Source organism: Miscanthus floridulus, chromosome 14, assembly GCF_019320115.1.
Source record: "Miscanthus floridulus cultivar M001 chromosome 14, ASM1932011v1, whole genome shotgun sequence".
Lineage (NCBI taxonomy): Eukaryota > Viridiplantae > Streptophyta > Magnoliopsida > Poales > Poaceae > Miscanthus > Miscanthus floridulus.
The window spans coordinates 30,804,694-30,832,446 of NC_089593.1; the positions used below are offsets into that span (position 1 = coordinate 30,804,694).

The 27,753-nt window shown below is 41.5% G+C and overlaps 3 protein-coding genes across 9 annotated transcripts; 1 reads left to right on the top strand and 2 right to left on the bottom strand.

Annotated features, from left to right (window-relative positions):
• Window positions 1-5,250: 5,250 nt before the first annotated feature.
• On the bottom strand, window positions 5,251-12,700 carry LOC136505012 (uncharacterized). Of its 3 annotated transcripts, XR_010771064.1 has the most exons (11): window positions 12,383-12,700; window positions 10,615-10,671; window positions 9,754-9,831; window positions 9,160-9,213; window positions 8,821-8,903; window positions 8,506-8,605; window positions 8,364-8,426; window positions 7,229-7,507; window positions 6,634-6,694; window positions 6,375-6,542; window positions 5,251-5,709 (listed from the first exon to the last, which is right to left on the bottom strand). XR_010771064.1 is itself a non-coding variant. In XM_066500074.1 (10 exons), the coding sequence occupies exons 1-10, from the start codon at window positions 12,665-12,667 to the stop codon at window positions 6,442-6,444; spliced, it is 1,161 nt and encodes a 386-aa protein (XP_066356171.1). In that variant the 5' UTR covers window positions 12,668-12,700; the 3' UTR covers window positions 5,724-6,441. The 3 variants fall into 3 exon arrangements, 1 of the variants encoding a protein (XP_066356171.1); XR_010771065.1 differs by lacking the exon at window positions 9,754-9,831; XM_066500074.1 differs by lacking the exon at window positions 5,251-5,709 and having other exon boundaries at window positions 5,724-6,542.
• A 526-nt stretch (window positions 12,701-13,226) lies between these two features.
• On the top strand, window positions 13,227-16,033 carry LOC136505604 (uncharacterized). 4 transcript variants are annotated; one of them, XM_066500760.1, is made up of 4 exons: window positions 13,227-13,356; window positions 13,461-13,597; window positions 14,979-15,061; window positions 15,698-16,033. In XM_066500760.1, the coding sequence occupies exons 2-4, from the start codon at window positions 13,497-13,499 to the stop codon at window positions 15,844-15,846; spliced, it is 333 nt and encodes a 110-aa protein (XP_066356857.1). In that variant the 5' UTR covers window positions 13,227-13,356; window positions 13,461-13,496; the 3' UTR covers window positions 15,847-16,033. The 4 variants fall into 4 exon arrangements, with proteins under 4 accessions (XP_066356857.1, XP_066356860.1, XP_066356858.1 ...); XM_066500763.1 differs by having other exon boundaries at window positions 14,985-15,061; XM_066500761.1 differs by having other exon boundaries at window positions 13,238-13,356; window positions 13,469-13,597.
• Window positions 16,034-16,310: 277 nt separating this feature from the next.
• Window positions 16,311-21,203, bottom strand: LOC136504738 (uncharacterized protein At4g06598-like). Of its 2 annotated transcripts, none has more exons than XM_066499722.1 (5): window positions 21,012-21,203; window positions 19,879-20,550; window positions 18,787-18,862; window positions 18,549-18,675; window positions 16,311-16,822 (listed from the first exon to the last, which is right to left on the bottom strand). In XM_066499722.1, the coding sequence occupies exons 2-5, from the start codon at window positions 20,526-20,528 to the stop codon at window positions 16,629-16,631; spliced, it is 1,047 nt and encodes a 348-aa protein (XP_066355819.1). In that variant the 5' UTR covers window positions 20,529-20,550; window positions 21,012-21,203; the 3' UTR covers window positions 16,311-16,628. The 2 variants fall into 2 exon arrangements, with proteins under 2 accessions (XP_066355819.1, XP_066355820.1); XM_066499723.1 differs by lacking the exon at window positions 21,012-21,203 and adding an exon at window positions 20,637-20,960.
• Between the last annotated feature and the right edge of the window lie 6,550 nt (window positions 21,204-27,753).

The window sequence follows — 27,753 nt, forward strand, 5'->3', positions numbered from 1 at the left end:
CAAGTGTAAGTACTTCCCGTACTTAATAAGATAACATTGGGTTATGAAAGCGCAAAAAGGGTGACTCTGGTTTACTGCAGTTAGCACTTTTTAGTAGGTCAAGATTTTATCATCAACTATTATCAAGTTATGCTTAAGCTCCCATTTAAACCCACATATTCAGATGTCTGAATCATTTAGATCATATTATCAACGTATAACATCATAAATGAACAACAATAAGTAACCAGTTATTCTGTGAGTTTTCTGGGCCGCTCGTGACCATGAGCACGGCTGTTATAACAGTTTGTAACCCTCTGCAGAGGTTGTGCACATTCACCGCGAGTCGTGTTTTCCATATGCCCGGGTTAATTACTCACATATCACTGCCAAGGTGAGCGGGCAGGGTACACTATGAAGCCATTTCATAGGTTTCTCTAACAAGTTAGGGCCGCTAGGTTTCCTCGGCAGGCAGATGTAGGAACCCCCCTTTCCTATGGCACATATCCATCGTGGCTATACACATAGGAACAGAGGCAGCCCTATACCCAACATGGCAAGCCCCTTTTACGCCATAAAGGTAACCTCTAACAAGCTAGAAAAGGTCCTATTACTGAGCTAAAGTTAGAGCCATGTGACTCTTACAGTTGCACTGTCAGTCCCAGCTTTTGCCGACAGATAAGTCCTTATGGAGGGCCGAGAGCATCATGATCAAAAGTCATTTGCTCCTTCGCCCTATAATTCAGTTGTTTAAAAGCAACTTTTACCTTTTCTTTTCATAGAATCATTGTTCATTATGTAGCTCATGTATAGTTATATTGAGCGCTAGCAAACTACCTATATGCATGTAACCCGTAGGAGAACAAGGAAACAGGATAATCAATCACTAGGATGTCCTTACCGGTATCAAAATTAGACACATGCAAATGAGTAATTAATAAAGGTGAATAGGACATCAAGGTAGGTCCCATGCTATACTTGCCTTGGTTAGCAAACTCCTGCTGATCCTGCTGGTCGTCGAAGAATTCTTGGTCTCCAACGTTCTCCTCACCGTCTGAACGCGACCAACACGGCAACATATAACATCCAAAGGCATTCATGTGAAGCAAACAATCCTATAATTAGAACAGTACACCAGCAGTATAGAAAACAAGATAAAATGTTTCTGAAAAGAATCTATGTCTCGCTACAATCACATCAACGCGAAGTTCACGAAAATCGGAGCTAAAACGCGAAAATTACGAATTAAACAGGGTTTCCTATAGCAATTTATTTAATAAACCTAACCATGAAATTTAAAAGTTGCAAACATGGTAAACAGTGGTACTAACATGTAGAGAACTTTATTACGAATCTAACGCAATTTGAACAGGTCAATTCGGAGCTAAAACGACGATTTTATGAGCAAAACAGTGTAGTGGCATTTCTGTAAATAGAAGAAACTATTTTTGAATTTAAATAAAATTAAATCTGGAATTATTCAAAACAGCGAGGACTGTGGGTTCAATTAGGCGAAACCAGGGGGTCTCTTTAGCAAAATTACACGCGAAGGGGTATCGGCCTTTGTGGACCGTTGATCATGTGATGGACGGCTCAGAATAGATGGGAGGGAGAGAGAAAGAGGTGTCAGTCGGGAATAGTGGCTCCAGCGGCGGCGCTGCCATTGCCGGCGGCAAGGAGGTCACCGGCGCACTTGGTACGGGCCCTACAGGCCTCGGTTTGCTCATCCGAGAGCACCGGAGAATAGAGGGAGTGAAGGGGAACCCGCCCAGGCCGAAAACAGGGCCAGAGGACACGGTTGGCGCGGTGGCGGCCATGGCCGGCGGCGTGGAGCTCACGGCGCACCAGAAACGGGCCCTATAAGCCGTGAAACAAGAAAATAATGGCACGGGGAGAAAGAGGGGAGCAAGGGGGTTCTCACAGCGGGGAAAAACGGAGTCGACGGCGGCTCGAGGATGGCTGTCCGCGCGGAGGGGCAGACGACGGACCTCGGCTCGTCGGTGCGGTGGTTTTCGGCTTTCGCTGTGCTCGGCGAACACGAAGAAGGAGCGGGGGCAACAGAGAGGGCGGCTCGGCCTCGGCTTCCTTTTAAATGAGGCTGGGGAGCGGGGCGACGCGCCCACGACGCTAGGAGCGGGGCGACGCGCCCACGACGCTAGGAGCGGGGCGGCGGTTGCGCTTGACCGAGCGCGGGGCGTGCGGGAGGAGGTTGAGGATGGCGCTGGTAGGCGGGCCCGGCTGTCAGCGAGGGAAGAAAAGGAGGAGGGCGCGGCAGCGGCGGTTGTCAGCCCGCCCGAGTGGGTCGGCCCAGGAAGGAAAACTGGAGGAGGGGGGAAAAAGGGGGGTAAGCGGCCGGCGGGGAAATGGCCCGCGGGCCGAAAATGAGGAAAGGAGGGGAGGGAAAGGAATTTCCTTTTTCTTTTTCCAAATAAATTTTCCAAACTCATTTTCAAAAGGTTTTTAAAACCTTTTAGCATTTGAAACAAAACCACCCATCACAGAAATAAATATGCAACAGCATGAATGCATCAACATGTTTCTATCCTTATATTTACTTTTAATTTCATAAAAAATATTATTTCGTAAATTTGAAATGCACATATAATTGCATAAATAAATCAAATTTTACTATTTTAAAATAATGCAAATTTTAGGGTATTACATGTTTGCAACCCCCTAGTTTTAACTAATTATTGAAAAGATGGTTGGTGTTCCTTAGTGGTTGGACGCCAAACAAAGCAAACACACCACGCCAAAGAAAATGGCATAATGACAATAAAAAAACAAGTCTGGATAGTTTCAGATTTGTTAAAAAACAACAAGTCTTACTTCCATTCTAGTTCATTGTAGCTATGTTGTCTTTTGTAACTACCTCCTTCTTTAAGAACCAATAATGAAAAATCTTAATTTTCAGGGACACATGCATATGCCAAATTTCCTAGGTAACTTTAGTCATGTACTGACTAGGTATTTATGCATAGATTTAACAGAAAACAAGCCATTAGTCTAGGACACATAGGAGTAAAACATCAATGCATTGGCGGTAATGATCATCTGCATGTAAAGTGGTCAGTTTTGTTTTCACGCATTCCCTAACATATGCACCATTGTATTTTAGGAGTAAGTATAGTAATGTCTTGGATATCTTTATTCACATCTTCAGTTTTTATTTATGAACTGCTGTAGTGCTCTTTGACCAGTGTGAACAAAAAAATCTACCGCCCATGAACTTGGATTGAAATTGATATTGTGAGGCACTGTGGCTTTGTGTTGTTTCAAAGCAATTGTACTTAACTATATATGGAAAGATTTGTTGATTTGGGAAGGACAAACAAAGTTGATTGAAGATATAAACTCAGTTCTATGCTTGTTGCTTTTGTCGTGCCAGTAAAAAAACAATATATTATAGCTTAAAACAAATATTTTAATAATGCCATGTGGTGAATAAAATTTTCATAATCCTATTATTTTGTTTACGCCATGAGGTACCATCTGTACAGATAAATTAATGCATAAACGTATTTTAATTATTTGCCACACCCTGTCTTGTGGCAGGAAAAAAGGCTAGCTTCTGAAAATTTAATTCAAAAGATGGTACCACAAAAATATTTATCCTTTTTGGATTAAAATAATCAATATTTTATGGAAAATAAAGCCAGCGTGAATTTTGTTTTTATGGAAAATATGTATCCTATGCAAAGCAGGCTTCAGCTGCCTCTTGCGGGCCGCTGCCACGCACATCCGCAAACTCAGCTGCCTCTCGTGGGCTTGCGGGCCCTTTTTTTAATCCACAACAGGCTCTAGGGCCTTTCATCATTAACCAAAAGCTCAACGGTGTCCCCTCAAAAAAAGAAAAAAAAAAAGCTCAGCGGTATCGCGAGCAACACAAAGTTTAACAAACTCTGTGAGGGAATTCATCCAAACATTGACATGATCCGGGTCCTAACTCAAACCTAAACTTGCCATCTCATGCGCAGACGAGTTACACAATCCGGGCATCAAAAAACATTCAAAGAATATCGCTACAAAGCTTGCCTCCCGGAGCCAGGTTCATCTCCGAGGACAGAATCACAGAACTGCCGTCTTCAGAAGTGCAGAATCAGTTTCTAGCTGCACCCGTGAAATGCCATTTGTTGCAGCTGACTCTAACTAACGCCTTTAAGCGAGCCACTGCCTCTGCCATCAGTGCATCATAGAGACATAGACATTGGATAATCTGCCAGCCCTTGCCAAGAGGACATCCCCGCCCCGGCATGGTCCCCAGGTCACGAAACCCCAACCACCCTTTCTCATATCTTGAACAAAAGCATCATCCTCCGTCCCAAAAAAAAATGCAATTCTAGAACCGTATCATGTTTCATGTTTTAGTATATCAAGTTTGACCAATTATAAATAAAAAATATAAATATTTATAATATAAAGCAAATATCATTAAATTAATTATAAAATGTATTTTTATAATAGATTAATTTAGAGTCATAAATGTGAATACTATTTATTAAAAACTTGGTCAAACGGGAAACGTGAAGTATGGGGGAATACATTTGCATCTTGAGGCCGACAAGTTTGATGGATGCTTCTCCTTTGGTTCTTAACCAATCTCACTAGTCAGCAAGAGGACTGAATGTGCAATCTCTGGACCTGTCATTGCTCTTTTCCAGTCATTTATCTTATTTCAGCATCCCACTACTTCTATAGTAAAACCAGCGCCCTGAGACACGTCTCGTCCTTCCAGTCCAAATCGCCGCGGCCCTGGAAACGGTGATGCGGCTAGCACCTGTAGTGGCGGTAAAAGAGAGGAGCATCCAGCTCCTCATCTCTGTAAATGGCGGAAAGAAACCTCAATTCTGATAGATTCACACCGTAGGCTGTCTCCCCAAAGCAAGACCTCGGCAAAGATAGCGGCTACCACCGCTACTCAGGGGCATCTCCGCTTGCCTCCATGAGATTTGCCCTTGTGCTCTCTTTTCTGGGCAAACTCCTTTATGTAGCTCCACATCATATAGGTCAGCATCACATAGTGTATATGCTCTCGCACATTACAGCGGACCAGACTACAAAGGCATACACGGAACTGAAGAGACCAATAGTGCTTTCAATCAATACACACAAGGAAAAGGTAGGTGATCGATGAACACAACTGCATTTTTCCCCCCTTCGAACACATGAACACAGCTTCACTTTGGTGATTAGATTTGGAAAACATATCTCAAAATGAAGAAAGTGGGTAAAGATAAACCCAAATATTCTCAGAGCACGACTCCAGCAGATCACATCAATGGAAGGCATAACGCATAAAGGTGTAATCAGTTGCAGTTCCAACATCACCAATATTACAGATAGAACACAGGACTAGGAATCATAGGAATGTGCGATTATTAGCTAAGCTGTGTTAAAGTTCTGAAAATGTCTACCATTCATACCGAACTATCCTGAATAAGTGGATTGCTAAGGAGGCGGAAGTTCACAGAGAACAGGTCCTGGTCAATCACAACCCCTCATTCTAAGAGTAGTGACAAAAGAAGTTACTTTATCATCTAAATGTCAGAAAAATGGATCCTATCCTCCAGTAAGAAAATGCCGTAAGATTGCCTGCCTAGTGTTTATATAGTCTTCTAAAGAAGGTTCATATGTCACTAAGATCTGATCATCTGAATGCACAACAGAAACTGACGAGAATAAAGCAGTTGCTTTTCTGATTGCGAACTTTTGGATTCATGAAGATTTAACCTGATCCCGTGGAGATGAATAAAATGCATCAGTTTCTATACATGGCTTAACACAAGAAAACTAGAAGAAAAGTTGTTCTTGACTCCTTGAAGAAAGTTCTCTTGCAGTCATGAGATTTATTAAGGAACAGAAAAGGGTACTTTCAATACTGCACTCTGCACATTTGGCTTTGGCTACTTATATATCTAGAACCAGGTAGTCATGAGAAAACCAAGAAATAAAATTTTGCACCTCAGTTCAACACTATGTACCCCAAAGAAATCAGGTGAATCCAACTTCAGTTTAAAGACTGGATAGTTGAACTTAACTAGAATGAAGCCTGCTATTTTTTTTTTCTCAAACATGCAGGTGTATCATCATTATATTAAGAAGAAAATGAAGCCAGCTATTTTTCTGACGGACAAAATTAATTCTAGGTTTTCAATCACCATGCAAGCTTCAATGGACAAAACAGGCAACTGAAGGCTTTGGCAAGTGGCAGCATATAATTCTTGATCAAACTACAGTAAAATTAGAGATGACTACAAGGTGTACAATGTGCATCATTCTTGATCAGCCTGAACTTATAGCAAAGGACATGTTTGGATGTCTTATTTGGCCTGGTACAGATACTTCAAAGTTGTAGTCACTGAGGTGCACTATTCATAAATTGGATTCAGGTATACCTTTGATAGCCAACAGCTGACAAAACCTGGACGCCCATCGACAGAAGCCACTAGACAAAACTTGCCTTCAAGTATTCAGATCATATTTCACGTTAGCAAGGTACAGACCACAAGCAGGTGCCATATGGGGTGCAGCAGTCACCGTCTTTGCATCAAGAATTCTCTCAACTGCATCAAAAGTAATATTCACTTCAATGCACCATCATGAATCATGAAGCAAAAAAGGTATTCAGATAAGTTGAAGAACATAAAACCAGACCATCTGCAGTTGTTAGATCTCCTGTCCCAACAGATTTTAGAAGACCGACCATCAACCTTACCTGTGTCAAATAGGGCATCAGAGAACTAGCCAAAAAAGCATAACAGTAATAACAAATGGATAGAGCATACAGCTTCCCATATGGATACTGTGACAGCAGCATCCATCAAGTTATAAAATAAAGAAAGTGTGGCTACCAACACAAATGGTAAAAGCGATGTCAATGAATTTTACTCTAAAGGCACTCAGATACAAATTGTATCACGTTTAACCATACATAGATAAGACGTGAAAAACTTGAGACATAACTTGGAGATCCTCAATTACTAGGACATAACGGAGAGATCAGAATTTGACCCAATATCCACTAGAGATCTTATTAACATTTCCGCCTTTACTTCTAACACAATGCATATAAACAATGATGAAGAAAGTAGATCAACTGAGCATCACATCAGGTAGAGAATAAGAGTACTTATAATCCAATATACACCAGCACAAATCACAAGTTTTGGTGTTAATTAACACTCTAAAAATCAAGAACAAACATGCCAAGAGTAACTAAGAAATCTGACATTCAAGAAAACAAAGTAACCTGATGGTAAAGAAAAGACCGTGCCCTTGCAGTAACAACAAAGCAGCGGTGCCTTGATCTCTTTCCAAAGTCTTCTCCATTCTCAAGTTCTGATTTCACACTGCTGGTACAGCAACCATCAGATCCTTTCCCAGAAGATTCTATGTCTGGTGTCCTTGAATAAACAAGAGAGCCATTTGATGATTCCAACTCTGATCTTTCCACACTTGAAGGAAAAAACATGAAAGGGAATACTTCTGTAACACTAAGTTCATCCAGAGTTCGCACTGGAGAGTTTGCCTGCAAGCAATAGTTATTAAAAGACATCAATGGCATGCAAACAGTTTTATAACCCAAGAGAGCACTTGTGAAAACTGGAGGTGGAGTTTAGAATTTTCATTCTGTTACATTGTTTAAAAGCATAATTCATTGGTGCCCTGGGGTTTGGGCATCCACTTTAACCAACATATAGTTAATCCAACATGTTGCAATATTTCCAAAAAAAATCATCACAAGAATCATGTATGTAGTACACACAATCAAATAAACCTGCAATGGTTTAATCTCAAATTCATCTTTGATTTTGTTTCTTGACATCTAGAATGAATTTGAAACTGAATTGTTGCAGATATACTTAAGGTTATGGGTATTGTGTGCATGATTTATTCACTAATGGGGATGCCCACACCCCTGTACACAAAATCTGCACTAGTTTAAAAAATGGCTGCCCAGGTGCATATGTGCTAGGCAACACCCTGGATAGTGTCTTTGCCACCTAGCCCACCTAGGCCTTATCCCATGGGCTACCAAGCAACTTTGCTTTTTAAAAGACTTTATTTGTCCTTTTGAGATGCAACCCCAAAAAAAGGCAAACATAAATTACGTTATTGAAAAGGTAACTTGTAAAGGAAAATTTAAGACAAGTGTACTTCACAACTTTAATTTGTATTCTGACCAACCCATTTGGTTTATCAATGTGGTTGCAGTGGAAAGGCGAAATGTCCCTACAGCAAGGGAGCAGTGAAAGCCTAATAGCAGAAGTCCTAAACATCATGATAAAGAGATAAAATGTGCCTTTGTCTATGATACACTTCTTTATGAACTCCATGCACTTCAAAAACCTGATGATTCACAATAGTTAAGAAGTAAATATCACCTGACATCCAGCTGCTCGAAATGAACTGAAATCATGATGGCCAACAAGTATGCTGCATGCTTTCTGAAGAAGAGACACCATCAGTAAAACAGCAGCACAATTTTACATCAGCAAACAAGTAAAATACAGCTACAGACTTCACCTTCATTGCCTGAATATCCAAATCTTCAGATATATGCCAAGCAGAGTTTTTCTCAAAGACAGATGTTGATTCAGGTCCAGAAAGCAAGCGATAGTGATATCTTCAAAAAAAAAAGAGTAAACATGTAGTGTGAACATTTTCAGCATTTCAGAAGGCGAAACAGAGTAATCTATGAGCTAGCTTAGCTATTATTTTTTTAGTACATATCTTAAAGCTGCAAGCCATTTATAAATACTGGACACAAGACTTAAATTAGTATATGAACAAGATCAATTTTAAACATGCTCATATTGTATTATATATTCTGCTACCTACGTGCGTTCTAGAGCTTTGTATCTAGCATGAAAATCTGGTGCAACACAGCGAACATCAGTCACCATTATGTCACCTTCATTCTTCTGCAAGGACAAAAAAGTGGAGCACATAAATATAAACAGCAGGAGACCAATTATAGCAAATATGGAAACCTAGACAAATCAAATTTAATCAGCAACACCTTTTTCTTGTTCAAGAAAAAGAAAAAAATTTGGGGGTTTATTCAACTCAGTAAAACAGATCAATCCAACCAAAATGAAAAGAAAATCTTCAATGTAAATTTTTCATTTTGTTTTCCATGAGTGATAGATTCACAACTTCATTTAGTCCAAAACTTACCAGTAGAAAGTGGTTCACAGCGCGTTTTACAACTCCAGGCTCATGAGGTGTTAACTGCAAAAAGGAAAAAGCAAATCAGCAGCAGAAGTTATAAGAGGTACCGCTGTTCTAGAAAACATATTTCTATTTACTTCCTCTGTTCTAAATTATAGGTCACTTTAGCTTTGTTCTAAGTCAAACACCTCTAACTGAACAAGTTTTTAGAAAAACATATTAACATCTAAAAGTTCAAATAAGTGAAGACATTTCATATAGAAATATAATGAAACTAATTGATGTCATAGATGTTGATGCATTTTTCTTTAAACCTGGTTAAATTTAGAGAAGTTTGACTTAGGACAAAGCTAAAGTGACCTATAATTCAGAACAGACAAAGTAGGCGATTTAGAGTCAAGGTCAGAAAGAGTAATTCTATTGCTTGTAAGATTCTATTTTGGAGAACATAGAAGATGTAAATCAGGCACAACAACAATTATTATACACATACTTAACATGCAAAGATAAAAAATGAAATAAGTTTATACTGCCAATAGATGCAGACAAGGCCTGGTGGGTAAACAGTGTTAAGAAAAAGAATGGTTTTTGTGTACATACAACTTCACCAGGCTTCCTTTTACTTATCCGCTCCACATCAACATGACAAACATTTGATAAAGCATGAACACCTGCATCCTGAACAAAAGCAAACGACATTATAAACACATTAAAATAGATCTCCAGAATCCATAGAAGTGTGGCCAGTACAAGGATAAAGTAGCCTGAACAAAAGCAAAGGGCATTAAACACATTAAAATAGATCCCCAGAGTCCAGAGAAGTGTAACCATTACAAGAACAAAGTACTGAAAAAAAGTATGCATCACAGATCAGTAAAACCACTAATCAGGCCTCAAACCACAGCAACGATCTGATGAACTCTTCCTACACAGCAAAGTATGTTTGGAACTAAGGAGTAGATAAACAAAGCCTCATATAGCATGTCATGCAAGATTCAATCCTAGCTCCATATTTGACGCTTATTTGAATACAACCTCCTTTCTGTTTTACTTATTGTTTGGACACCAGCATAGTCTCCATCGCACACCTTTGAGCATTTGTATGTTAGCTATGATTTTGAAAATATAATAATGCAGACGTACTTTTGATGAATCTGCTAGTATCATTCCATTTTGCAAATACAAATGCATTTGTGGCTGGTAGTTCGTATGCTAGGACAACATTTTGTTGAGAAAAGAAATAGTAAAGCAGGTATTCTAGGACATCTCAGAACAGATATAGTAAAGCATCATAAGTTCAAAGCAAAAATGTCAACAAGATAAAGTCCATTGAATTTTTTGCCTTTGCATTTGCATTAAAGCAAGTTCTCATACTATGATACTAACCTAGAAGGCAAAGATACATACTAACCTAGAAGGCACTAAATTTATTCACATTTGCATTAAAGCAAGTTCTCATACCGTTCGGCTAGAACAGAATATCGAAACTGGCTGCCCAATAAATCTGTGAAATGCCTCCTGAAATAACAGAAAGAAAAAGGATAAACTGTTAGCTAGATCTAACATCCACTCCCTAGCCTCTACTACTAAGCAAACGCTATATAAATACTAAAGTAATCGACAAAGAGGCAATAGTTTTGACGGTAAGTATAATTAACTGTGTTGCAGACTTGCAGGTGATGGTGATAATGATGGTGACATTAAAAAACCAATAGAAGGCTTGCTGCTAACATATTAGTGGATTGGTAGTGCAAGCATTGTGGTTTAGTATTACCGCTGCAATACCATGTGATGTATATACAGAAGCCTCACTGCTTTTGTAGGCCAATGTACAGATGACATGGGAAGACTAACGGAAAACAATAGCACTGATCCTAATGTATCCCTAAAACTGTTTGTTCTCTAGTTTCCCCTGTAGATTTGTGGAAGGCAGAAGGCACAACGAAATTTCCTTCTATTTGAGGCAGACCCTCATTGTTTTTGACATGTCTATTTTAATTCCATGGAATCAAATGAGCTGTAAGAAAGTTGTCGAGTAGAGAGCAGTTACTCTTTTTATACCTTCTGACTACTAACCTTGCAATTTTCCCTCTCCGTTAGGGAGCCACAAATCTACAGCAATCTTCCACCCAGTTTATTGACCAAGCACCAGAAAGTAGGAATTTGTTTACCCTATATGCATTCTGATTATCATTCCCGCTAATCTTAGGTCGATCACTAGGCTCAACTATCATCAGCCAATTGTCCTTAAGCATCAGATCATATGAGCAAAAAAGTAGTTCAAATGTCACAAATTTTCCTATTCCTACATCTAAAGTCGCTACCTCTAAATTTTAAACATGTAAAAATCCACAAGGTTAGCCATCTCCAAATTGAAGAAATCTCAGCATCAAGTGGCTTTAACTCCAATTCTGTAACTTCATGTTTTGTGCATTCAAGTGTAGGAGAAGTCCTATCAAAAAAAAAGTGTAGAAGTCTAAAGACTTATCCAGGATGGGGATAACTGGGCATTATATGTTCACTACTTCAGTAAAAGGGTGAGGATTAAACACACTAATCTTGGAAGGATATAGGCATATAGTGCAGAATGTTAGATACAAAATAAAAAAGACGTGTTGAAATCTTTGGTAGCATGGATAGTATGATCATGGTAATAATCAGCTACATAATCTTAATCATGTACATGGGCCAGTAAATGGTGACAAGGGAGGGCACAAAAAAGCCTTTGGGAACAGGAAGCACATGGTCATTTGTATTGATCAGCTGCCAGTTTACAAGTGACAGGAAAAGGCCTTGGAACCATTTTTCATGTCTCACAACAAAATTTAATTAGATGTTTCAACAAAATATAAAATGGATGTTTCAACAACATATCTACAGTGTCAGGGCATCATCCACCTGGTTTGAAGGAGTGGATGGAAAACATTTGCAGCCTCTAATTCAGTGACCAATTCATACATAACTATCACAATTCACAACCATAGTTAAAGCAATAATTCCTCCAGTGCCATCCAAACAAGGTAGCTAGGTCACATCCAAGACATTCAGACCAGAAATTCACCATGTCCCTGCAATTATCTATTATCCCATCATCCTCAAGGCTATCTCTAACGAAACTCTCGGGCATCAGCGTCTCAAGAAAAATTAATTTCAGAATTTGCATTTGCACTACACTAACATCTTGGGCTACTACTTTTGATCTTACATCTCAGACTAGCAAGCGCCTTACCTCGAGGACGCCGACGACGGTGCGCTGGTTGGGCTGCTGCTGGGAGCCGGAGAAGCGGGTGCCAATGTACTCCACGGCGACCAGGTACCTCTGCGCCCTAGGGTTCCGCGCGACGGCCATCACCTCGCTCTCCACTCCCGTCGCCGCGCCGCCGTTCGGTTTCCCCGCCGGCGTTGGGTCTGACGGCTCGGAGAACCGCTGGAGCTTGGCCGACGGCGTGGCGTCGTCGAGGGAGGGGTCACAGGGTCGCTTGCTTGAGACGGCGGCGGGGTTGCCGTGGCTCATGGCGATTGTGGCATGGATGGGACAGGAAGCGAGGGTTTTGGGAGGGGTCTGGGAGACTGGGAACAACAAGTGATTTTTTAGGGTAAAAACGACAGAATTTCAGAAATCCACCGCAAACTAGCTGTTTAGAATTTCAAAAGAAGAAGTTACTCCATTCTGATACATTTATTTATAAATAATAATAATAATATACTTCAAGTAAACTTATAATACCAACAATAATTACTTTAAATTTCTTTTAAAACACTACTAACAATAATTTACTTTAAACTTCTTTAAAAAAATTATATCTACCAAAAATAATTAGTTTAATTTCCTATAAACACGTGTAGAGTTAGGCCAAGAACATAATTTGAAGGATTCTAAGAATATGTTTTCTAGAAGAAATTAGTAACTAACGATATGCATATTGGTCAGCGTGTCATATAGATGAACTTATGTTTATCGGAGAATGCAGTAATTCATTTGCTTATTTGGTTGAAAAATATGAATATTTTTATCTTCTCGAAATAAAAAAGATTAACTTGTTCTCAAACAAAACAAAAAACCAAGGGCAAATGTGACTTTTCTCCTTCGTCTTAATAACGTGAAATTGCTGCCCTTCTTCAGGACGCCACGCAGCGCCGCCACCTCCCGCCGTTGAACTCGCCTTCGGCTTCGCATCGCCCCCCTCTCTGCTTCCGCATCAGGTAGAGCCGTGAAAGGCCCTGCTCTCTTCGTTGTTTCGGAGTTTGATTCACTCGAGCTTTGTTGTTGCCCCTTACGGCCTTACTCTGCTGGTTTCTTGGCGAAGGAATAAAGGCGCATTCGTTGTTGAAGGAGGGGAGCTATGGAGCACGGGTCTTTGGACGATTCGAGCTCGTCGACGTTCTCTATCATGGAGGAGGATGATACCCTCGCCAACTCGGTCAGATTCGTCCTCAACCAGGAGTGAGTCGCAATTTATCCTTTCTTTTGTCTTTGTTTCTTGTACTACATCCGTTATAACTTAAAACCAGATCACTTTGGCTTTGTTTTGATTCAAATTTCTCTAGATTTGACCAATTTCTAGAAAATATTATAGTATCTACAGGTTCGAATAAATATACTATCAAAACATATTTCATGGAGAAGAATTTAGTGAAACTAATTTGGTGTTGTAGATCTTGCTACATTTTTCTGTAAATTAGATAAGTTTGACTTAGAGCAAAGCCAAATTGAACATTTGAGCTATAATTTGGAAGAGGGGTACCTTGTCGCTTATGCACCAGTTAGACAGCTTTGTAGTCTTGGATTGCTTATGAGAGGATACAGTGGAAAGTTGTGTCAAATCAGTTTTTACAGTGAATGAATTGGGGAAACTGATGTTGCCTTACAGTGAATGAATTGGGGAAACTGATGTTGCCACCAGCAACGCAATTGAGTTTTTAGTTTCATGCAGTAAAATTTGGTTGGGAAGTTATTAATAACCTAGAATAATTGGGGTTGAATCATAGTTGCAACTATTCTGTAATTAAAGCCTAGAACTTTATGTTTTCTTTACAGGCTTATGCATGGGCTGAAAACAGCTACACTTAAAACTTGAACAAGTATTACAAGTCTGAAGTCAATTTAGATGAGTCTAAATGATCATTTGATATTACTTCTCTTAAGGATATAGCATGTTCAGGTATTGTGAGGATAGATAGGAGCCTGCACTCGTTCTGGTTCTGTTTAATTTATAGAAAAATATTCACCAAAGACAATTACGTTTTGTTGATACCAGTATTTAAGGTTGTTGGACCTTGCTTTGTTATATGGTATATGCAGTCAGCAGCAGGAGTCATTTGTCTTCTTTAGCATGCAATGATGTTGCTTTGAGATGACTATCACTATCAGAAAATTGAATACCTTAGTGCTTAAATAAATCTGTGTCTTGTCACTGTTGAGCATGTTTTGCTGGTACAAAATGGCAGATGATAACATGTAAGCCTTAGCATGCAAAAATTCAGTTTCTTTGTTGATGTGATAATAATTTCTGGAACTCCTAGGCACCTGAGCGAGAAAGGGGCAAGAAGAACCTGAAATTTTTGGTACTTTGGTTGTATCTTCTATGTATCCAACCATTAAGGAACTATGGATGCCTGCATTAGATTAATGACGTTTAAATCATGTGCACTAAATATTTGACTGGTTCAGATGATCATATGATGAATTTAAATTGTGGTCATTATAATTTAATGTATGTTTCAATTTGTATGTATTTGGAGTTTTGGACCAAACTTCTCAAAGTTGTGTGCATTTTGTATGTGTAGTGTATATGGCTTTTCTCATTATAATTGCTTCTGCGAAGTTGCAGCCCAAGGGTGGCATTTTGTGGATACAGCATCCCTCATCCTGCTGAGAACAAAGTTAACATACGGGTTCAGACTACAGGTACTATACAATAGCATATGATCCCAAATTCCCCCCTTCCTTTCTAACACTTCTTGAATGGAGGTTTTAAGAATTTGAAATCATATTCCTTTTACTTTGTTGCTGTCGATCCAATGTATTGTAAGAAGGATACACGATTTTGTGGCATCTGCCGCAATGAGTTGTAACTGCCAACATTGTTCATTGAAATGTCAGAGAGGCTATTTTCATTCCCTGTCGTAGAATACAAAATAGTATTTTCTGAATTGTTTTGTCAAAACGAGAAGGGCGGGCCTGGTGCAAGCGGTAGAGTCTTACCGCCTGTGACCGGAAGGTCCCAGGTTCGAGTCGCGGTCTCCTCGCATTGCACAGGCGAGGGTAAAGCTTGCCACTAACACCCTTCCCCGGACCCCGCACAGAGCGGGAGCTCTCTGCACTGGGTACGCCCTTTTTTTTTGTCAAAACGAGTAATTACCAATGCACACAATGTTGTGGCACCTGCAATCCTGTGATGAGTAGTTACCGATATTATTATTTGAAACGTCGAGAGGCTATTGTGTGAATTTGTGATCCCTGCTGTCTACAGTAAAAATAGTGATTCTGAATAGCTGCCTTCGGCTTAAATTCCTGATATATGATGGTTTGATATGTTGGCAGGAGATCCAGCCAAGGATGTTCTGAAAGATGCATTGCAAGACCTGATGGTGATGTGCCAGCATATAAGGGGGACACTTGACACTGCAATGGCTGATTTTCGGGGGAACAAACCAGCAGAAGCCATGGACATCGATTTGAACAAAAAATAGAAGATTCCATATGGTCATTAGTGAATTGCAGAAATGCTCGTATCCTTAGTGTGCAATTCAGTTATAAATTATTCTAGTTGTATGGGATGTAGTCCTTAAAGTAGGCTTATACCAAAGTATGGAATGGCATTGCAACCGGGGATACTTGCCTGAGTAAAATTCGTGCATTTATTCTGTTTTGTGTTCCTTTTTTTTGTGTGTGTGCGCCATATGAAAATCACATCCAGCGTCAGGTGTGGAAGATACTCTCTTTCACAGAAGCATCTTAAGCATGGATATTTAGGCTGTACAACATCGCAAATGACCGAGCCAGAAACGACAGAGTACATCTACAACTACATGTGAGTTGTGTACGGTTAGATGAGTCCAAATCACTGTTAACGCCACATTGCATAGATAACAATATGACATTAACCCAGTCAATCTCATAGAACATAGAACGAACACAAGCAGATGCTTGGAAGTTAAAATGAACTTGCAGGATTTCATGTACTTGTCATCATAATGCGAAAAAAAATACAGCGCTCAATAAATGAGAGAACCCAGAGTATCCAATATCTTGTTCTGCACATATTACGAGTGAAACGAAACTAACTACATCAGCCCTTCAACCTCACTATCTTATTGGACACGCCTGATGCTCCTGATGCAACGTTTTTTCAGGATGTGGCATAACCTAAAGACCAGCTCACATTCCATTCAAGTGCCAAACTAACTAATACAAGCACCACATGGCGCCTAACCTCAACAGAGAATCGACTAAAAAGGAATGAATTAGAACCTTAGTGTTCTAACTTCAAACTGATACAAGGATCGCTGTGTTTCAGAGACAGGTTTGCAAATTGTGAATCCAGGTCTCTGCTGTTACTACGGCTATGAGTAGGAGCCTGCTGCTGCGGTACATGTTGTTGCTGCTGCTGCTGCTGGAACAATGTTCTAAGACGACCAATTTCCCTCTCAAACATCTCCTGCTGATCTGCAAGATTGGCGAGAAAAAAATTGGTGACTCAAATATTTTAAAAAGATGATTGATGAGCTCCAGTATATTCTTGATGATTGATGAGTCAACTTTTTCCTACTGAACAATTTCTAAAGTAACACCTGCTGAAATGCAACTATGCTTAAAGGGAACTGTCCTGATAATCTCATTGTTCTCACAAAAGTGGCATTGCAGTTTTATCAAGATAATGATGTTTTAGCTACAGCCAACGTCTATTAGAATTTAGCAAAGCAACTATGCAAGATATTCACTTTTTTTATATGCTACATAAGATAAAATATTTGGTAGTTAACAGCTATATTGTTTGAATAGGTCCCCTGTATATTTTATCATAACTTCAGGAAATTAAAAAAGATTGACAACCTATGATAGAAACATGGATGTGATGAAATATGGTAATCCTCTCTGTTTTTAGCTGGAACTAAAACATTATAAGAACATGTCAGCTGTAGGCATGTAGTTGGCACTTTACAACAAATCATTTTTTTACAGGTTCCTAACATATCTGTAGGTCCATCCCAAGAATCATTTTCAAAATAAAATTTTAACATATAACATCCATAAGCAATATCTCTTTGCCTTGGTAATGGATAAGGTTACCAGGAACATACAAGGGGATATCCCTTGGTGTATGTTGTTCGCTAATGATGTAGTGTTAGTGGACGAAAGCCATGCGGGAGTAAATAGAAAACTAGAGTTATGGCGGCAGACCCTTGAGTCTAAAGGTTTTAGATTGAGCAGAACTAAAACCGAATAGATGAGATGTGACTTTGGCGGAGTTGTACAGGAGGAGGGAGATGTGAGTTTGGAAGGTCAAGTAGTGCCTAAGAAGGATACCTTTCGGTATCTGCGATCGATGCTACAGAGGGATGGAGATATTGATGCGAACGTTAGCCATAGAATCAAAGCAGGGTGGATCAAGTGGCGACAAGCTTCTGGCATTCTCTGTGACAAGAGGGTGCCACAAAAACTAAAAAGCAAGTTCTATAGAACGGCGATTAGACCGGCTATGTTGTATGGAGCAGAATGTTGGCCTACAAAAATTCGACATGTTCAACAACTGAGTGTTGCAAGAACGGCGATTAGACCGGCTATGTTGTATGGAGCAGAATGTTGGCCAACAAAAATTTGACATGTTCAACAACTGAGTGTTGTAGAAATGCGTATGTTGCGATGGATTTGCGGTCACACAAGAATGGACCGAGTTCGGAATGATGATATACGTGGTCGCCTAGAGGTAGCACCAATTGAAGAAAAGCTTGTCCAACATCAGTTGAGGTGGTTTGGCCATGCCCAAAGGAGACCTCCAGAGGCACCAGTGCATTGTGGAGTCCTAAGCCAAGCTAATAATACGAGGAGAGGTAGAGGAAGACCGAAATTGACATGGGAGAGACAATAAAAAGATATTTGAAAGCTTGGGATATACCTAGAGATCTATGTTTGAATAGTAATACTTGAAAAGCAGCTATTGAAGTGCCTGACCGTGACTTGAGGCTCTTGGTGGGTTTCAACTCTAGCCTACCCCAACTTGCTTGGGACTAAAAGGCTATGTTGTTGTTGTTATTGTTGAACATCCATAAGCTCATTTTATTCTCCAAACTCAGAGATCCGAAACCTGACTGCTTCCATAATTCCTAACTACAGAAGACACATTCAGAAAGTCACCAAAGAAACTCCAGGGGAAAGAAAGATGAATACTTACAGTGTTTAATGAGATGCTCCTGAGACAGACTCTCAAGCCGTTGCTTCAAGGCTTTATTTTCCAAGTCTAACATGATATTTTGCTGACCAAGAAAATCCATTTCAGCAGTTACTTCTATCCCCTCTGTCTGCAAGCATAGCAAGCATAAAAAATTAAGAATTCTCTGGGATGTTTAAGGTTTCTAACTCGTGCAATAAACGACTAATATGGTTCGTTTTGGAAAAAAAAAAAAGATTACCTGTAAGGACTGAACTCTTCTCTCAAGCTCTGCAATATACTGGAGCTTACGGACACGAGATCTCTGAGCGTATTGTCTGCAATTGTCATCAAAAGTAAAAATAAATAAGGATACCTCAAAATTCAAGGTCTACCAGCATATATCTACATGGACACCAGACATGACATCTTCATTGTGTAAACTTAAGTCTGCATATACTGACAACAAAATAAAGCTCAATGCACATGAAGATGTGCACCTATATTGCATTCAAGTGCATTCTGAATTTAAAGATGGCAAACACTGACACACACATTCCACTTGTACAGTTACATCTTATTAGGACTTGCATCCTAAGGAGCTGGAGGACTTCCCACAGAATCTATTTACACATTGATTGTCAGTGGTCATTACATCCAAATTCCATTTTGTTTTGAAATCATATAGTGACTTGCATTATACAGCCTGTTCGCTTGGTCGTAAACGATCGTAAATTTCCAGTATTTTTCTCTCACACCAAACCAGCCAGCAGTAATAATCCACGATCGTATACGATCGTATCAGCACCAGCCGAACAGGCTGATAGTCCACATGAGTAGAGTTTCCCACTTGAAGTTTGTACTCATGTTGAATTGCCATGGCAAATACACCAATAAAATTTCTATCCAAATACATAGACGAGACATTCAGAACAAACACATTTGTGCTATTTAATAACACTTAATTCAGTTCTTAAAACAGAGCACATCATAAGAGAAATCAGCCTACTACTGTGCAGCATGTGGTATAGCTATGTGCTCACCTTTTAGTCTCAAAGAATATTGCAAATTAGAATTCTGGTTTCACTAAAGTGTTGGCCTTCTACAATCACACTTATTACCACTACCGATGTTTGAAGAACACAAAGTCCACAAAACTACTCCCTCCATTCTAAATTATAAGATATTTTGTTTTTTTAGATGCATTGCTTTTACTATGTATCTAGACATAATGTATATCTAAGTGCATAGCAAAATCCGTGTATCTAGAAAAAACAAAATGTTTTATAACTGGAATGGAAAGAGTAACATAATTCTTCAAATTGACTGCAACAATAATATCAATTCAACTCACTGTTTGGCTCGTTTGGTGTCCGCCTCCGACTGCGAGTGCCTCAGGCCCTCCTTTCTCTCTGCTACAATCCCCGCATCACTATGGCCCTTCCTGTCCACCCCATTGAGCAAATGACCATGCTCATGATCAGCAAATGAGCTGAACGGACCATGGCGCCCGCCGTTCTTCTCCCTCCCTGGCATCGGCATGCCACCACCCTGCCGGTACATCTGCCTGGACTCCCACGGCCGGCCCTGAGGCCGCCCAAATGAGGTTGGCTCAGGGAAGAACTCGGGCGCACCGGCCCAAGAAGCCACCTGCCCTCCTCCTCCTCCCCTCATGCCATCGAGCACATTGTCATACATGCCCCCCACAGCAGCGCTGCCACCGCCTTCAAAGAGCGCGAACGAGTCGCTGGACGACCTGCGGTGGCCGGGCCGGCCGTGCGCCCGCGCCGCCGCCGGCGTTTCGGGCTCGTCGAGCAGGTCGTCCAGCCACGACGGCTGCTCGTCGGCGAGGAAGCTCTCGGACGACGTGCGCTGGTGGCCGTGCCGGTGGTGCGCATCCCGCGACCGCGCGATCGGGCCGAGCTCGGCGTGCGGCGCCGCCGCCGGGAACGGGCTCCGCGGCGGAAGCAACGCCTGCTTCTGGAGCCTCCCGTTCGCCATCATGGCGTTGGCGTGCTCACCCAAACTGCACTCCAGAGAAATAGTGACAGAAAATGGTGAGAGAGAAAAAAAAATTCCCCAAGATTTGAGAAACCGTGGCACTTAAACTACCTCGCCGAAAAGCTAAAATTCAGGCGGGACTGACGCGGCTCCAGCCACAGATCTCGCCTAGGAACCACCGCATGCGCCAAAAAATCGAAAAATTACGGCGAATTCGCATCAAGGACGCCCATGTCCACGGGCACAATGGCATTGAATAGTCGCAAGAAGGTCCCAAGATTTCCCAGAAATGGAAGCGAGAAAAATCAACGACGGTAAACGAAGCTCAAAACAATCTCCAAGAAATTCGCACGGAGATGAGTTGAGAAAACGGAATCCGGGTGGAATTGCGCCAATTGAACCGGATCAAGACAGGGCAACCCATACAAGAACCGTAACACTAAATTGGCCGGGAAAAATAGGCAGGGGGAATGGAAAAGCACGTACCAATTCGGCCGCGGCTCCAGCGCGTGGCCGCCGCTTGGATTCCTGCGCCAGAATCCCAATCCGCTCCTAAATCCGAATCTCAGGCTCCTGTCGCTGGTAACAATCCTGGCAGAGAAATTGGCGAGCACAGAGGAAGGAGAGGGAGAGAGGGAGGCGGATAAAATGGCGAGATAGGGAGGACGAGGAGAGAAAAGTCAAAAAGTCAAATACGCACAGGTACTATTTATAACGGCAGAAATTTCCAGGGTTTTGACGGCTGGGATCGATGGGATTCATCCAGATCGATCCATCCTGGCCGTTGCATCGCGTAGTCCGACCACGGGAAAATTGCTTTGGATACTCATGTGGACGGGAGAAAAGGTTAAAATTTCCCGAGGTAACACGTTGTGAGATGAAGATCAATCACATGATGCAACTTTTGATTGGATTCATTCATTAGATTATGGTTCTATCCACTACAAAGATTGTAGGCTTGTGAGTTAAAATATGTTGACATTTTTTTAAAAGAGAGAGAAGACAACGAATGGTAGATGCTCGTTTGGAACGAATGAGTTTTTACATAATTCAGTATAAACTAAAAATATAAGAAAACGTAGAAATAAGGAAAAAATTCCACGTTACACTTAAGCCTAGAAAGTTGATGACCATAAAATTTCCAGGAGAAATGTGCTGTTGCTGCTGTGAAGTACTACGTAGCCTAGGCATTAACGATTGAGGTGGCAAAAGGTAGCGTGCCATTTTTATCAGCTGACTAACTCCCAATGTAATCTTCGTGTCAAAAGACAATAATCCTATAGTACCTCCGGTCAAAGTATAGAAGACAATTGAGACAATAAAACAATACTAGTCCCTCCGTCCCTATGTCTTTATGGAGTTCGTGTATGTCAAAAACTAATTTTATATAAAATATTAACAATATTTGTATTGTTAAATAAATTTATTATGATAATAAATTCAACGATCTATATAATAATATTAATTATGTTTTATAAATATTAATATTTTATTTTATATATTTAGTTATGTTTGACTTCTCGAAAAACGAAAACAACATAAAAAATGATAGAGGTGAATATGATTGGGGTTTGACAGCAAAAATCACTCTCTAAATATCATTCTACTAATGATGAGGTTAAAAAAGATGATATCATTTAAAGAACTACTAGTGACTCAGAATGGCAAATCGGCATTGCTATATCATGCTGCAGGGGAGAAGACAAGGAAAAAATAGAAAACTGGAACGCATCTGCATATGGCTACTCCTACTCGGTAGCAGCGTGCATCACGGCATGTGGACATGGGGAGGGTGTTGGGCGTTGTTGGTACGAGCGACAAGGCAAAGCCGACGCGGCCGTGTCGAGCTGTCTGCCTGCCTGCTCCAGCTCCAGGTCAGGCATGGCCAGCCGGGAACGAACAGAAAAACAGCGGCGCCAACACAAGGACAGCTCCAGATCCAGCTGCCGCCGCCGCCCCAATGGGCAACCTGCACGTGTGCTGCATCTTTTTTCCCTTTTCTTTTAGCTGTTTTATTACTGTACGTATGTGGTATTTTTCTTTGGTGCTGTACGTATGTATAGAATGCATTGTTCTTTGGGGTTTCGTGTTGTCAACAGCTATGATATAAGACCAGTGTCACTGAGGACACCGTGTTCCACTTTTAAGACTACTACATGTATTGGAAATGATTTAGACAAGTTGTTCATACGAAACTTATTTCATCTGGAAGCTTTACGAGAGTTTTATGGGCATCGCGTAAGCTTACATGATATAGTTTAAATGAAGAAAAAGATGATAAAAATTTCGTGTGATAAAATTTGTTTTATAGAGATTGTTTACACTATTTACAAAGGGAGCTACCATCACTTCCCATTCTCCCGCGCTCGTGTCGTGCTACCATCACTCCATGTGTCCTCTGATTCTCTGAATAACATGAAAGATGTGTGTAGAGGACCATGACGTCTAAGAGGGGGGTGAATTAGACAACTTAAAATTCTAATTCTAAATTATGGTCACTTTTTCTAACCTTAGCAAAACATATGCAAAAGATAAACTATCTAAATATGCAACTACGGTTTTTCTAGTGTGTTGCTATCTCTACCACAAAAGAAGTAATACAATCAATATAAATGCGGAAGCTAAAGAGCAAGGTAGAGATATACAAACTCCTGTCGACGACTCGGGTATTTTTACCGAGGTATCGAGAAGCACGCAAGCTTCTCCCTAGTCCTCGTTGGAGCTCCTCGCAAGGAATCCCTCGCGAGGGCCAAGCTCTCGGTCGGGTAACTCCATGGATAGCCTCGTGCCTTCCCCACACGCAAGTGGGTCTCCGACGTGCCTTCCGGCAAGCCTCTTCCGGATGCTCCCCGCCATCTTCACTATCAAGCTTCCGGCTGAAACGCCGCGGGCCTTGTTCCCTCCGGTACACGGTGGCGGCCACACCACAAACGCCATTTGTGTGATCTCGCAAGACTACAAGCCCCTCCGATGTACAACAATGGTGCGCGCAAGCACCGAGTGGTAAGAGGTATGCAAACCTCACTAAACACTAGGCCTAACCCTAGAGCAAACGCATAAGCGGTGGTCTAATCAATCTAAGCACTTCACAAAGCACCTACGCTAATCACCTAATAAAACACTAAGCACTATGCAAGTGAAGATCAATAAAATGGTGTATCAACACCCTTGGTATGTTTTCTTAGCTTCACACAGCTCAAATGGTTGGTTAGGGGGTCTATTTATAAGCCCCACTGAGAAAGTAGCCGTTGGGGACGAAATCCCGCTTTTCTGCTACTGACCGGACTCTGACCAGCGTCCGGTCAGCACTGACCAGCGTCCGGTCATAAAAACTGCTCTCTAGAACCTTACTGACGTTGACTGGACTTTGGCACCCAGCGTCCGGTCACTTTGCTGCTCAGCGTCCGGTCTAGCATCCGGTCGCTGCTGCTGTTGCCGAGCCTCTTGATCAGAGCGTCCGGTCACTTTCCGCTAGCGTTCGGTCCAGCGTCGGGTCACCTCTGTGAGCTCGTTTCTTCGCGATCTTACGTCCGGCTTGGTTTCTATCATCGTACTTAGACTTTGCTTGATATCTTGGGTCTTCTCTTGTGCTTCTAGGGTCTTGCTTATGGTGTTGATCATCGAATCATCACGTCGCCTTCGTCCAAGTCACGCCTTGCATCCTATTGAACTACAAAACAATCACTTATAAATTCATTAGTCCAATTTGATTGTGTTGATCATCAAACATCAAAATCCAAAGTAAATGGGCCAAGGGTCCATTTTCCTTACAATGTGCAACATGAAACACTTGAATGCATCGTACGTAAGCAATAGATGAAACATCTGGAACGTACACTGCCAACATATTTGTGAAACATATGCAACATCCAGAGAAAAACACTTGCAACATAAAAACACTTACTGCAATAAAAGACTGAAATAACGAAAAAATTTGAAACATATTGTTGCAACATATGTGTGAAACATATGCAACATCTAGATCAGAACGCTTGCAACATACGTATAGAACAGATGAAACATTTTGAACAAACCTCTAAAACACTTGCAACATATTCAATATGTGCAACATCCCCGATCTACTTTTGCAACATCCATATGAAACAATTACAACATACATCTTAAACACTTGAAACATATGCTTGCAACATGTGCTTCCATCACAACATCTCCTTGTTGAGGTCGCATATCTCAGTGGCCATGGCGTCGACAGTGGCCATGACCTTCTGGTGGGGAACGGTGGCGTCAATAGCACCTCGGTAGCACCCTAGCCGCACCCCGGCGCACGCGGGGGACAGAGCGCGGCGTGCAGCGAGCTAGAGCGGGCATGGCAGGGATGGAGCGTGGCACGTCGATGGAGGGGGCACGGCGCGGGATGGAGCATGACGCTGGATGGGGGAGCCACGCGGTGCGAAATGGGGTGTGCAGCGGGAAAGACGGCAGTAGCGAGCGACACGATGCAAAAAACACATGATGGGCGAGAGTGATGGCGAGATATTTTTTAGAGGAGATTTTTAGTAGATTTTTTAGAGAAGAGATGGGAAGACACAGAGAATAAACCATCCTGTTGGGCCGATACGTGCAGGCCCAGAAAACGGCATCCGAACGGATGAACGTTCGCTCCTGAGCATTACTGTATTTCCAACTTATGTAAATCTTGAAAACAAGGACATAAAACCTCCACGGGGATCGGCCTAATAAAACTTTTATCATCTCTCCATTTATACTATGTCATGTCAGTTTATTTAATGTCTATAAAACTCTTCATTTATACTATTGTCAGTGTTTGACAGCCAACAACCTATCACAGGGGTATCCGGGACAGTGTTAGGTGGCCTTCGGCGTATGTAGAACTCGGCGGAAAACACAAAGACGAATGATTTTTAGACTGGTTCGGGCCCTCATAATTGAGTAATAGCCTTTACGTCTAGTTCGACGTGAGCCTTTATGTTGGATTGTATGATTGAGTTGATGTCCAAGGGGTGCCACCTGCCTCTCTTTATATAGGTTAGAGGGCAAGGTGATTGCTCTAGTCCTAGTCGATTACATTTGGAGAGTCCTAGTTGTATTACAGAGACTACTTTCCCTAAATGTTCATGTAGGTCGGTTCTTGAATACTTGGAGATCACACCACCTTGTTCTGTGTCTTCAAGCAAACCTTGGTCCGGTCCAGGAAACCTCCAAGTAGTCGGTCCAATAGGGAACCCATATGATCTTGGTCCATCAACTATGCCATGTTATTTATACTGAAACTAGCCTAAGAGGGCGCTCCCAGATCCCGGTTTCCATGAAATTAAATGAGGTTTTCACCTCATCAAAATAAGGATGTGGTAAGAAATTCAATGAGGAGAGAGATAAAAAAGGGAAGAAACTATTTATCAGCAATGCATCCAATACTCCAGGAAAGGACAACTTTCGCACTAGGGTGAAATCGGCGGTTTCTTATTACCTAGACTTTTGTGGGGCCTCTACCTGTATTGCTCGTTGACATGTTTCCGTGTCGTCACATTTGCCCATCCATGACCCATGATGCCATTTCTCGGTACTTGCCATGCCTAGTGCCACAGGTCTAGGGATGAAAATGGTACGGATATTTTCCGACCGTATTCGAAACCGAATCCGTTTAGAGGGGTTGAGATCTGTCCGTATCCGAGTCTGGATATCCAACATCTGATACCGTATCCATATCCGAATACTCAAATCGCATATTTATGATGTCGATATCCAATTGTATCCTATCCGACATAGTTGACACTATCCGTATTCGAATCCGAATCCGGACAGAAATATGAAAACAAATGTAATATCGGTGATATCCGTCCGTATCCGATCGCTCGCTGTGCGTAACGCTGCTAGCCCTCGTGCACCGCCGAGAACTCTCGTCACCCACTAATTTACCATGCCGCAGACCATGCTTGTCGCTTGCCCACATCCCATGTAGCGACCCATGCCATTGCGCTCATCTGTCTGCATGTCGCTCGTCGTGCCACCGCTTATGCCTATGTTCGCCCCCATGCCACTGTACCCCGCTCGCCCTCACGAGCTACTCCTTTGTACACCTGAGCCCATGCCACGCTCACCCCCCACGCCACGTGCTGTGAGCCAGAGACAATGGGAGGAGAGAGAACACAGGAAGGAGGAAGAGATAAGTGAGAGAGAAAGAGAGTCATGAGAATTAATAAGGGCCCACATGAAGAAATTGTGGGTCGTGTACTTTGATTTCTAGGGGTAATTCCTTACTAATGTGGTAGCTATGGAAACATTAGTAGTATCAATGGTTGGGACTGCCCTAAATGGATCAGCTTGGGAGTTGGGATGAAAGGTGGATGATGGTTATGGACTTATGGTGTCTTTTCATATCAAATGGCTTCACTAAAAGAGTGAAAAGGATCAAGATACCAAAAAGGGGTATGAATTGGGCTAAGTAAATTTTTGTGGAAATTAAAAACCTAAAACTAGCCAAATTAACCCATGTGCCTAGATGTGTCTCCTAGATGCTAACACACAAAAGTCTTGCGCCCTAGGTTTCAATCTAATCTAGCAAGGAAATTCTAGGAAAGTAATTGCAATGAAGTAATGCGAAGAGTAAACAAAGGAACATGACGATGTTTTCTCGATGTATCATAGAGTTGACACTCTCTACTAGTCCCTGTTGGAGCACCTACGCAAGGGTCTAGCTCTCTCTTGACCCACTCATGGTCCAAGTGCTCTCTAGTGGTTGGTCCTTCTCCATTCTAGAATGACGAACATCAAACTACATACAACATTGCTTGAGCCTCCCACAACCACCTCCAGGAGATTAGCAAGCCACTAATCACCACCAAGCTATCTAGGTGAAAGGATCTATATGGCTGAAAGGAGTGAATAGTCTGTAAAATTTTTCCTACAAACTCAAAAGAGTGAAGTAAAGTTGATTAGAACAAAATATGGCCCCAATAGCAACTACTTTGCACTAGCTCTATTTTCACCCAAAGCAAGCTCCTACACAATTTTAGTAGCATTTGAATTCCAGTCTAATCCACTTCACCACGCAAAAGCTATTAGCAACCAAACCATGGGGATAAATCTTGTGTTCATCTCTTGGCCGGTTCTTTATTAAGCTCAACACTTGTTTAGTTACATTCATAAATTGCTTGTGCCGTAGTTGCTTATTAGTAGTAGCTCTCTAGTTATTTGTAGCCTTAGTAGTAGAGTAGCTAGTTTAGTTGCTTACAGTGTTCACGTAGAC